Source organism: Canis aureus, chromosome 25 (assembly GCF_053574225.1).
Source record: "Canis aureus isolate CA01 chromosome 25, VMU_Caureus_v.1.0, whole genome shotgun sequence".
Taxonomy (NCBI): Eukaryota; Metazoa; Chordata; class Mammalia; order Carnivora; family Canidae; genus Canis; species Canis aureus.
This window is the reverse complement of record NC_135635.1, coordinates 22,727,766-22,740,153: the sequence shown is the minus strand read 5'-3', so window position 1 is coordinate 22,740,153 and position 12,388 is coordinate 22,727,766. Positions and strand designations below refer to the sequence as shown.

The 12,388-nt window shown below is 35.6% G+C and overlaps 1 protein-coding gene across 1 annotated transcript in view; it reads left to right on the top strand.

Annotated features, from left to right (window-relative positions):
* Positions 1 to 12,388, top strand: part of IRAG2 (inositol 1,4,5-triphosphate receptor associated 2) — a 120,350-nt gene that overhangs the window by 51,920 nt on the left and 56,042 nt on the right. The window contains 1 exon segment of the mRNA XM_077870694.1: positions 506 to 669. Within this exon segment, the coding sequence (XP_077726820.1) occupies positions 506 to 669 (164 nt within the window).

Here is a 12,388-nt window from a genome sequence, read left to right as displayed (position 1 = left end):
AAATTAATTTATCTATTACTTATCTCTACTTCTTGACTGCCAGACAACTTTCTAACATCCATCAGCTTCCTAAGTAAAGTTACAGCAAGGAATAAACTCTGAAGACTCTGGAATATTAATTTCAACGCCTTTAACAAACTCTTTTTTAAAGTTTTTTTTTTAATATGCTAACCAACAAATACTGAATTTATTGCATTTCCTTGTCTCATCCCATTCTAAAGCAATTCTGACGACTGATGAAATAAATGATCATGGACCACTTATATTAGAAAAAACTCAGTTTTAGGCACATAACAGGTACCCAATAAGTGCTTGTTAAATTGAGATAATCAGTTCAAAGAATAATCAATCTTTGGGCAGTTGAGAATTGGTATCTATTCAATTAAAATTTTTGGGTTTCATAACCATGAATACTATTGAGAAAGGATGACCACAGTATTTTGTATTGCATTTATTTTATATTTAACACTTGAATAGTGGAGGTTTCTTGTGACTTTTCTTGTAGGAATTTAAATATATAATGGAAGAGAAACTAAATCTTTGCATATTAATGCTGAACAGCTTGGGAAACCGCAAAGAGTCTCTTGACAAAGAATTTGTCAAATTAATAGAGATTTTGAAGAGATTCAGACTGGAATATTTTTATTTCAGAAAAGAATTCCTTTCCAGGTGATGGTCATTTATATGTAAGAAACCCATGCTTTAAATTCATAATACATTTGAGATTGAACTTTGGCATTCAGTTTACTTTTTTCATGTTGTAAACATTGATTTCAAATGACACTTTTTCAAAGAAGGCATTTTGTCTGATAATTTTGAATTCTCAAAAGGTATGAAATAGACCTATGTATTCGAAATTCCAAATCGTGGGCAGCCTGAAAGGCTCAAGGGCAGCCTTGGTGGCTCAGCAGTTTAGTGCAGCCTTCAGCCCAGGGCGTGATCCTGGAGCCCTGGGATCAAGTCCCAAGTCGGGCTCCCTGCATGGAGCCTGCTTCTCCCTCTGCCTGTGTCTCTGCCTCTCTCTCTCTGGGTCTCTCATTAATAAATAAATTAAATCTTTAAAAAATTCCAAATCGTGAACTTTAGCAATTTTGGAAACCCATAAAATGAGTTATTTTCCCTAAAGAAGAAAGTTGGAATTACAGAATATAGAATTCTTTTAATCAGAAATGTCTTTAGAGATCATTTAGTAAAACCTCATAATTTTACAGAGGAATGAGGCATTAAGGCTATAAAGTGAATTGATCAAGACCTGAGAGTTATTAATGGAAAATCTATGAAGTGATCTATTAACAGAAGAATTTGCTGAGTCTATTGACTCCTATCCCATTGGGCTTCATTTTCTGTCTCAGTATACAGTGTATTGTATTAGGCACTAGTCAATTAAATTTCAAGTAAAGAAGTCAGGGAATTGGAGGACTCTAAATGTAAAATAATTTACTATCTTACTGTTCCTTTAACCTTAATTCTTATAATTATGGAGAGATTCTTGAAATTTGTATACTCTGTAAACCACATAATAAACAAGGAGAGCTATTTTGTCTTTTATTGACCACTATTTATATAGCTGCTAGTACCATAGTAAGCATTCCCTTAAGAAATGCTTTTTTTGATGAGTGAATGAACATGGATTCAAATTCATATTGAATCTGAGTAAAGTAAATATATATATATATATATATATATAAATATATATATATATTTATATATATATATATATATAGTTAGTAACTGAAATTGCTTAAAGAAAATAGCCAAAAGAAACTATTTTATTCCCCCTAAATAAGAAACCCAGATACCAGAGAGAGGTTAATAACAGAAGAAACAGTCAAGAAAATGATCTTCTGCTTTCCCTAGGAAGTAGGGAGCCCAGACTTCCCCATAGGGGTAAAGGTGTGGGTTAAGTGGATATGCAGCTTCCTTACAGGGATACCATCTCCACAAAAGGGAGCATTGAAATCTAGTTAGCCACAAAGAACTATTTGGAGAGGAGCCTGCACTAGAGTCATTTCTGAATAAGTGAATCTTCTGTATTATTCTACAAGACACACAAGCAACCAAGTTAAGTAACAGTAGGTGCAATTTGTTGAGAGCTTACTGTGTTGGAGGTAGTGCTAAGAATTTGACACACTTTTATCTCTAGAGAGGTTCAGTGACTCACTCAAGGTTACTCAAGAGGGATTAAGTGACAGCTGGGAGCAGGCTTAGATGTGTGTAACTTCAAAACTTGTGTTCTTTCAACTATTAATCCCCCACCATCTGCTTGTTAAAATCAAATAAAATATTCATTAAAAATATTCTGAGAACCTGGCACCAGGCAAAATACTACTCATCACTGTAAGGATAGTTAAAACCTGTGCCTTCTAGATATAATTTAAAACAGACAAAGTCATTTATTGGCTACACACAAAATGATTTAACTATAAGTTTTAACAATGAATAAGAATATAAGTGGAGTTGGGCACCTGGGTGGCTCAGTCAGTTCAGTGTCTGACTCTTGTCTCAGCTAAGTTCTTGATCTCAGAGTTCAAGCCCTGTGTTGGGCTCCACACTGGGTGTGGAGCTTACTTAAAAATGTGTGTGTGTGTGTGTGTGTGTGTGTGTGTATTATTTTGTAGAGATGAGTATAAGAATTTAGGTAAGGTAGACAATATTTATTAAAGGTAACTTTCAGGGGCTGTTTGCTGAGAAGGAGAAGGCTTTCATTCTGTTGCAAGATAAATAGTCTCCAGTGCTGAGGAATGGAAAGAATTGAGTGAGTCAAGGAGAAGTATTGAAAGAAAAAAATCGCTCTTGAAGGTCTCAGAAAAGCATGTTATTTGTGCAACACCCAAATATGAGCTCTTTGCCAGATTCTTTCTTTTCTTTTTGGTGCTAGAAAATTAAATAAGATCAAAATCTCTACATCCATGAAACTAATATCTATTAAGGGACACAGATAGTGAACAAATAAACACATAACTATATAATATAATGCCAGAGAGTGGTAAGTGATATAAAAAAATAAAAGGAGGATAAGAATAAGAATGATGGGGCAGGAAGACCTAATTTTAGGAAAATGGCCAGGAAAGACCTGTCTGTGATTGATAAATTTAATGGAGAGCTGAGTGGAGTGAGAGAGTGAGGTAAAAGATGATCTAGGAAGGGTTCTAGCTGGAAGAATTAGCTAGTGCAAAGGCCCTGAGGTTTTAATGAACTTAGTATGTCTGAGCAGCAGCAAGAGGCCAGCATGGCTGGGGCAGAGTGAATGCTAGGCAATGGTAGGAGATGAAGTTAGAGAGATAGACAGGAGTTAGATTCATGATCTTACAGTTCATGCTTAGAGATTGGTATTTTATTCTGAATAGATGGGAAGAAATCAGAGGATCATAAACAGGAAGGTAATATGACATATTTTGAAAAATTATTCTAGCTGTTGGTAGAGGATTGTCTATAGAGGGGGAAGGTGAAAGCAGTGACACCAGTGAGAAGAGTTTTTTCAATAACAGGTCACCAATTAGAGCTCTTGAAATCAATTTACCAGATTATGAGTTATTTTAAAAAATAAATATATCAGAGTACATTTCATATAGTAAGAGTAATATTTCATAAAAATTTTAATTCAGCCGTTTGTGTGTGTATATATACGTATGTACTTGGTTGAAATATAAAATATTTGCTAAGTTGTGGTCAAAAAAAGCCACTGAGTTAGAAACTATTTCCATAGTCTAGGAGAAGGAGTGTTAACAAGAGTCAGAGTGAGCCAGTTGGTAAGAAACGGTTGGATTCAAACATTGAGGATGGGTCAGATCTTACGTGGTAGTGAATTAGTTGTGGGAATGCAAGAAGGAGTCATCTTTGACTTACAGCTTTTTGGTCTGAAAACTAGGTAAATGGGATTCTATTTAAATGGCAAAGTTTCAGAATCAGACTTGGCAGGTGTAGAAACCAAGATCTAGCATTAGGACATGTTAACAAGGAGACTTACTGAATTCAAAAGCACCTTCAAAGATAATACTATATTAATATGATAATGTAAGTCTCTATGGAAGAAAAATCTTCAAAGGTTTAAAATCTGTTGAATATCTTTAATTTAATAGATGGTACTATATAATTTTTAGAAAGCTATCCTTAAGACTGTTATGATTCAAAAAGTGCATAAAATTATCTTAAAGGTACAAATACATATACATATGTAATATACAGGATTAAAAGTTGTAATATTATTAAATGTGGATTTCTGATGGTCCTTTTGCTTTCCCTTGGAACATAATGTACAGTATTGATAGCTTAGACTATTCCTACAAAAGAGAAAAGTTGATAAAACTAATGTCTTAAAAAAAAAAAAAAGAGGTGATGTCAGCAAGAAATTGGCTTTCCTTCCCCCAAGGGATATACTGATTCAACAGTAATATATGGATGCGTTCACTTTGTGAGAAATCCAGAAACTAGTTGAAAGGATCCTGTACCCTAGGTAGTTGTGAAACCAGCCACATCAATACTGGTTGGAAAATTCTAGATACCCTGTCAGTGTAATTTCTGCTCCTGACATAGGACTGTGTGGTCAGAAGGAATCCCCCAGCTCCCAGTTTTTCCCTGGGGAGAAAGAGTTAGACTGTGTGTCTGTGTTTCAACTTTTCTGAGGACTTAACAAAATACTGGCTTTTGTCTCATCTGTCTCAGAGTGCAGATGGAACTGGGCATACTATAGATGCCTAAGGGACACTGAGAACAATAATGGCAGGTGGAACCCCAGATCTTTGCTTTTTCCTGGAGGAAAAGAATAGGACTACACATTCAATATTCCAACTTTTCTGGGAGTTGTCTAAAAGACTCCCTTCTGTTACACCCATCTTAGAGCAATGATGTTACTATCATACTCTAGACACTTAGGGCCCAGTAAGGACAAACATGGTGATTTGAACTAGAATGAAGATTTGAGAGCCCTCAAAACCTCTGACCAAACTGATTGATACAGGTTTTCTCCTATGTAAGTCCGGGCTGTGGAGACTAGAAGTGGTTGTTTTTTCTAATGTGCAGATACCAACAAAAGGAGTCAGGATAAAAAATAGGGAAATATGTTCCATCCAAAGGAACAAAATCTCTAAAAACTGATCCCAATGAACCATAGATAAATGATTCACCTCACTAAGGATCCAAAATAACTAAAAAAAAAAAAATTAACTGTCATAAAGATGATCAATGATATCAGGAGAACAATCCATAAAGTGAGAATATCAGAGTGCCTGGGTAGCTTAGTTAGGCATCTGATTCTTGGTTTTGGTCATGATTTCATGGTTGTAGGATTGAACCCCATGTCAGGCTCTGTGCTCAGTGAGTAGTATGCTTCAATTCTTTCTCTCTCTCCCTCTGCCCCTCCCTGCTCATGCTTGCTCTCTCTCAAATCAATAAAATCTTTTTTTTAATTTTTATTTATGATAGTCACACAGAGAGAAAGAGAGAGAGAGAGAGAGAGGCAGAGACATAGGCAGAGGGAGAAGCAGGCTCCATGCACCAGGAGCCTGATGTGGGATTCGATCCCGGGTCTCCAGGATCGCGCCCTGGGCCAAAGGCAGGCGCTAAACCACTGTGCCACCCAGGGATCCCCAATAAAATCTTTCTAAAAACAAACCAAAATGAGAATATCAATAAAAAAAATAAAAGTATTAAAAGAATACCCAACAGAAATCTTAGAGCAGAAGAACATAATAAATAGACTGAAAAATTTACTACAAGAGTTCAACAATGGACTAAAGAGAAGAAAAGATCAGTGAATTTAAGATGGGTCTCTGGAAATTGTCTAGTCAAAGAAATGAAAAGAAAAATGAAAGTGAAGCAATCTTAAGGGACTTATGGGATACCATAAAGTAGATCACTATATGTATTATTACAGTCTCAGAGGGAGAAGAGAGAAAGAAGAGTTATTCAAAGAAAAATATGGGGGTGCCTGGGTGGCTCAGTTAAGCATCTGCCTTCAGCTCAGGTCATGATCTTAGAGTCCCAGGATCAAGCCCTGCATCAGGCTCCCTACTCATTGGGGAGTCTGCTTCTCTCTGCCTCTCCCCCAGACTTATGCTTGTTCTCCTTCTCTCTCAAATAAATAAAAAATTTAAAAAACAGAAACAAAGAAAAATATGGCCCAAAACTTCCAAAAGCTGGGGAAGGACATCTAGATCCAGGAAATCCAATGGATCTCAAATAAGATGAACCCAAGAAATTCACATTGAGACACATAATAATTGTCAAAAGCCAAAAATAGAGAATTTTGGAAACAGCAAAGAGAAAAGTTTTGTGATATACAGGGGAAGCACCATAAGACCATCAGTGGATTTCTCAGCAGAAACCTTGCAGCCCGGAGTATGTGGGACGATATATTCAAAGTACTAAAAGTAAAAGACTACCAACCAAGAGCACTATTCCCTGCAAACTGTCCCTCTAAAATCCAGGTGTTATAAAGACTTTCCCATATAAACAAAGGCTAAAAGAGTTCATTACCACTAGACCTGCCTTAATAGAATTGCTAAAGGAGTTCAAGTTGAAACAAAAGGATCTTAATACAAAAACATATCAGAGTATAAAATTTGTTAGTAAAGGTAAATATATAGACAAATCCAGAATACTGTAAAACTATAGCAGTGATGGGTAAATAGCTTTTAATTCTAGGATGAACGTTTAAAAATTATAAGTATATAAAATGGTAAAAACATATTAAGGTACACTATATTCAAAGTTGTAAATTGTGGTATCAATAACAAAGTGGGGGGAGGAGAGAAGTAAAATTGTAGTTACTGTATGTAATTGAAGTTAAATTGTTATCAGCTTAAAATAGACTATTAGGTTTTATGTAAGCCCTATGGTAACCATGAAGAAAATACCTATAGAAGATGTACGAAAGAAAAATGAGTCAAAATATTAATAAAAAAAGGAAAACACGAAGACAAGAAGGGAGGAAAGAGGAACTAAAGTACTCTGAGACAGAAAACAATGAAAAAAATGCCCATGATAAATTCCTACTCTATTGATTATGTTAAGTGTAAATAGAGTAAACTTTCCAATCAAAATACATAGAGTGTGGCTCAATGAATTAAAAAATAAGATCCAACTGTATGCTGTCTACAAGAGACTCACTTCAGATTTAGAGACACACATAGGCTGAAAGTGAAGTGATGAAAAAAGATATTTCAGGCAAATACTAACCAGAAGAGGGCCAGGGTAGCGATATTTATATCAGAGAAAATAGACTTCAAGTCATAAAACAAAGGAAGGACATTATGCAGTGATAAAAGAATCTGTTCACTAGAAAGATATCACAATTATAAATATACATGCACTCAATGTCAGAGCACCTAAATATATAAAGCCTATATTGACAGAATAGAAGGAACAAGTAGAAAGCAATATAATAGTAAGAGACTTCATTGTATCACTTTCAATAATGGATAGAACACTGAAATAGGAAATAAGAAAGCAATACCCTGGAGCACCACTATAGACCAAATGGACCTAACAGACACATACAGAACATTCTACCCTATAGCTACAGATATACATTCTTCTCATGTGCATATGAAACATTTTCCAGGATAGATCACATGTTAGGTCACAAAACAAGTCTTAAAAAATTTTTTAGGAGATGGAAATTATACTAAGTATCTTTTCTAACTACAATGGAATAGAACTAGATAGAAATCGATGCCAGAAGGAAAGCTAGAAAATTCACAAATATTTAGAAATTAAACAATACACTGCTAAAAAACCACAAAGAAGAAATTAAAAGGGTAATTAGAAAATATCTTGAGACAAAAGTGGGAAGAACATATCAAAACCTATGGCATGCAGCAAAAGCAGTATTAAAAGAGAAATTAAGAGTGACAAATGCCTACATTAAAAAGAAGGAAGATTTCAAATTAACAACTTCATAGCTCAAGAAACCAGAAAAAATAAGAACAAACTAAGTTCAAAATTAGTACAAGGGAAGAAATAATAAAGATTAGAGGAGAAATAAATGAAATAGAGAGTAGAAAAACTCATTAAAAAATAAAATTGGTAAAATAGAGCTGGTTTTTTTAGTTAAATTTTTAAATATCTGCAATTTAACTATTTGTAATTTTAATTCCAGTATATTAATATCATTGTTATTTTAGTTACAGGTGTACAGTATAGTGATTCAACAGTTCTATCCACTACTCAGTACTCACCATGATACTTATATTCTTATCCCATTTCACCCATCTCCCATCCACCTCTGGTGACCACCAGTTCTCCATACTTAAGAGCCATTTTTTTTTTTTTTTGGTATCTCTTCGTCCTTTGTTCATTTGTTCATAAATTCCATGTATGAGTGAAATCATATGGCATTTTTCTTTCTCTGGTGAACTTACATCACATAGCATTACACCTTCTAGATCCATCTATGTTGTTGCAAATGGCATGATTTTATTCTTATTTATGCCCGAGTATTAGGGCATATCAGCACACCACACCACATCTTCTTTATCCATTCTTCAATCAATGGACACTTGGGTTGCTTCCATAATTTGGCTGTGGGTTTTTCATATGAAACCTTTGTTATGTTGAGATATGTTCCCTCAACCTACTATGTTGAGGGTTTGGTCGTGAATGGATGTTGTGCTTGCCAAATGCTTTTCCTGCATCTATTGAAATAATCATATAGTTATTATCCTTTCTCTTGTCGATGTTATGTATCATGTTGATTGATTTGTGAACTACTGAATCCCTCTTGCATCCTAGGATTAAATCTCAATCACGATGAATGACTTAATGTATTACTAGATTTTGTTTAATAGTATTTTATTGAGGATTTGTTCATCTTACTTTTCTTACTCCTGCTTACGGCCATTCTTTTCCACTCAGAGTCCCCTTTAACATTTCTTGTAAGGCTGCTTTAGTGGGGATAAATTCTTTTAACTTTTTTTCCCCCTAGGAAACTGTCTCTCCTTCTATTCTATACAACAGTCTTGCTGGATAGAACTTCTGGTTGCCTGTTTTTTCTTTCAGCACTTTGAATATATCATTCCACATCCTCTGGGCTACAGAGTTTCTGCTCAAACATCAGCTTATAGCCTTATGGGGTTTTCCTTGTATACAACTCTTTTCTTTTGCTGTTTTTAAAATTCTCTCTTTATTACTCCTTTTTGTATTGTTAATTACTATGTGTCTTGGTGTGGATCTGCTTGGTTGATTTTTTGGGGAAGTTCCTGTGACTTGCAGATCTAGATTTGTGTTTCATTTTCCAGATTCAGAAAGTTTTCAGCTATTATTTCTTCAAAAAATATGTATGTGTATATATATATTTATATTTACATATATATATTTCTTATATATTTATATTTCTTCCCCCTTTGCTCTCTCTTTTCCTTCTGGGATCCCTGTAATGTGAATGTTATTAGGCTTGACCATGTCATTGATTTCCCTTAGTTTATTTCAATTTATTATCATTTTTTCTTTTTCCTGTTCACCTAGATTGCCACTACCCTGTCCTTCAGGTCACTGATCCATTCTCCTTCCCCTACAGTATTTTAAATTTCAGTTATTGAGTTATACATCTCTGACTGGTTCTTTTTTATGTTCTCTATCCTTTTGTTGAGGGTCTGAGATCCTATTATCTTTTCTTCAATCCATTGAATATCTTTCTTACCATTACTTTAAATTTTCTAACAGGCATATTACTTACCTCTGTTTTGTTTACCTGGCTTGATATGATTTTTGACTTGTTCATTTGGGACATATTCCTCTATTTCCTCATTTTGTCTAACACTCTGTGCCTGTTTCTATATGTGAGGAAAGTCAGGTAGGTTTCCGATGTTAAAATTAGTGGCCTTATGAAAAAAGAGGTCCGGTGGAGCCCTGCTGTGCCATGTCCCCTATTCACCAGAACCTGGTCTTTTAGAGGTGTCTCCTATGTGTGTTATGTGTATACTGCTATTGTGACTGGGCCTTCAGTCCAGTCATCTGCAGTAGCTCTCCTCACCTGTTGTGGACACAGCTTGATCCCTGCATTGTTAATGGGCCAGTCTGGGGCCATCCTGGGCTTGATTTGTGTCAGACCAGGCTTTTTTCAGAGCTGCAGTAGCATCAAACTTCAGAATGTTCTCCTGTGTTGTTCCATGAGAAGCTTTCATTGACAGGCAGGGACTGCAATCAGACTGGATATCTACCCCTAGCGCACTGCAAGGGACACAATCAAACTAGTGTGTGTGGTTATCTTTCCCTCTCTCTTCTCCCTCTAGCCAGTTTGGAGGAGTGTTGGCCCCTGCCAGGTCTGCTTGTACACTTTCAAGCTTGTGGCACTGCTTTGAATGGATTCCTGCCAAGGACACTTTTTGGGGGACAGGTCTGAGGAAGAATGAAGGGGTGGGGTGCACTGCCAGCAAAGTCTGTGCTGCTCTACTGTGGGAGGGTGCATGAAAACTCCTGCCTAGTCCAGGGTGGAGGAGGAGCACCTAAAGGAGAATGCAGGCTGGGATGCACTGTTATCAAACTAGGCAGAGTGTTTGCTCTGTGCTGGTTCCCACTGGTGTCAATGTATCTAGACTGGGAAGGAAGGGGAGGGGAGGGAAATGGTGCCTGCCATCTCTTTTGTTCTTGAAGAAGTCTTACAAAGATCTTTGCCCCTCCAGCACTTGCTCTGAGATTAGTAACTAATCTGTGGAGAGTCTATGCTCCCAGGAAATGACCTGGGTTATATATAGTGATGTGTGTGTTATCTAGGTGTATCTGTGGGATAGGGTAAGCCTAGGACCCTCCTCTTCTGACATCTTCCCTGAAAGTCTGAAGTTTTTTAAAGATATAATTGACAAACATTTATCTAGACTAAGAAAAAAGTAGTTTCAAATGAAATAAAAAACAAAAGAGGAAATATTACAACTGATGCTACAGTGAAGGGGTAGGGGAGGAGGGTCATAAAAGACCACTGTGAGCAGTCATATACCAACAATTGGATAACTTTGAAGAAATGGATAAATATGTAGGAAGAAACAACTTACCAAGACTGAATCAGTGAGAAAAAGAAAATCTTAATGGAACAAAAATAGTAAGGAGATTGAATCAGTATTCAAAAACACAACAAAGAAAAGATCAAGACTGGGTGGCTTCACTGATGAATTCTTCCAAATAGAAGATTAATAGAAGGAGATTATTGAAAACTTCTGAAACTTTCAAAAAATTATAAAGGAGAGACCACTTCCCAATTCATTTTATGAGGTCAGTACTCTCCTAAAACCAAAACCAAAGACACTGCAAGCAAAGAAACTATAAGTTAAGATCCCTGATGCGTATAGATGCAAAATCCTCAACAAAATTCTAGTAGCCAACTTTAATAATGCATTGAAAAGATTATACACAATGACATGTGAGATTTATCCCTGCAGTGCAAGGATGGTTCCATACAAAATTAATTTGTTATACCACATTAGCAGAATTGAAGATAAATATCACATGATCAACTGAATTGACAAAGAAAAGCATTTGACAAGATTTAACACTTTTTCATGATAAACATATTCAAAATACAATTCAAAATAGGAAGAAACTAACTCAACATAATAAAGGCCATATATGAAAAACACACAGCTAATGTACTTAATGATGAAAGACTGAATATGTTTTCTCTAAAATCAGAACCAAGGCAAGCATGCCCACTCTCACCACTTCTAAAAGACATAGTACTAGCCAGAGTAATCAAGAAAGAAAAAAAGAGATAAAGGGCATCCATATCAGAAAAGAAGAAGTAAAATCATCTGTATTTGCAGATGACATGATCTTCTATATAGAAAACTCTATAAAGACTCCACAAAAAGTTGTTATAATCAATAAATTCAGCAAAATTGCAGCATACAAAATTAACATACAAAAATCAGATACATTTCTGTACACTAACAATGAACTATCCAAAAAGGAAATTGGAAAAGCAATCTCATTTAAAATAGCACCCAAAAGAATGAAATAGGAATGAACCTTAAGGAGGTGAAGACTTAATCATTGAAAACTGTAAAACATTGCTGAAAGAAATTAAAAAGATACAAACTGAAGACATTGTTTTCGTAGACTAGAAGACTTAATATTGTTAAAAAAAATGTTCAAACTACCCCAAAGTCATCTACAGATTCAGTGTAATACTGATAAAAATCCTAATGACCTTTTTTACAGTAATAGAAAAAATTCTAATATATTTTTTAAAGATTTTATTTATTTGAGAAGGAGGAAGAGAGAGGAGAGAGCACAGCAGCAGGGTCAGAGGGAGAAGCAGACTTCTCACTGAGCAAGGAGCCTGATGCAGGGCTCAATTTCAGGACCTGGAGATCATTATCTGAGCTGAAGGCAGATTCTTAACCAACTGAGCCACCCAGGCACCCCAAAATAATTCTAATATTTATGTGGAACCAGAAGG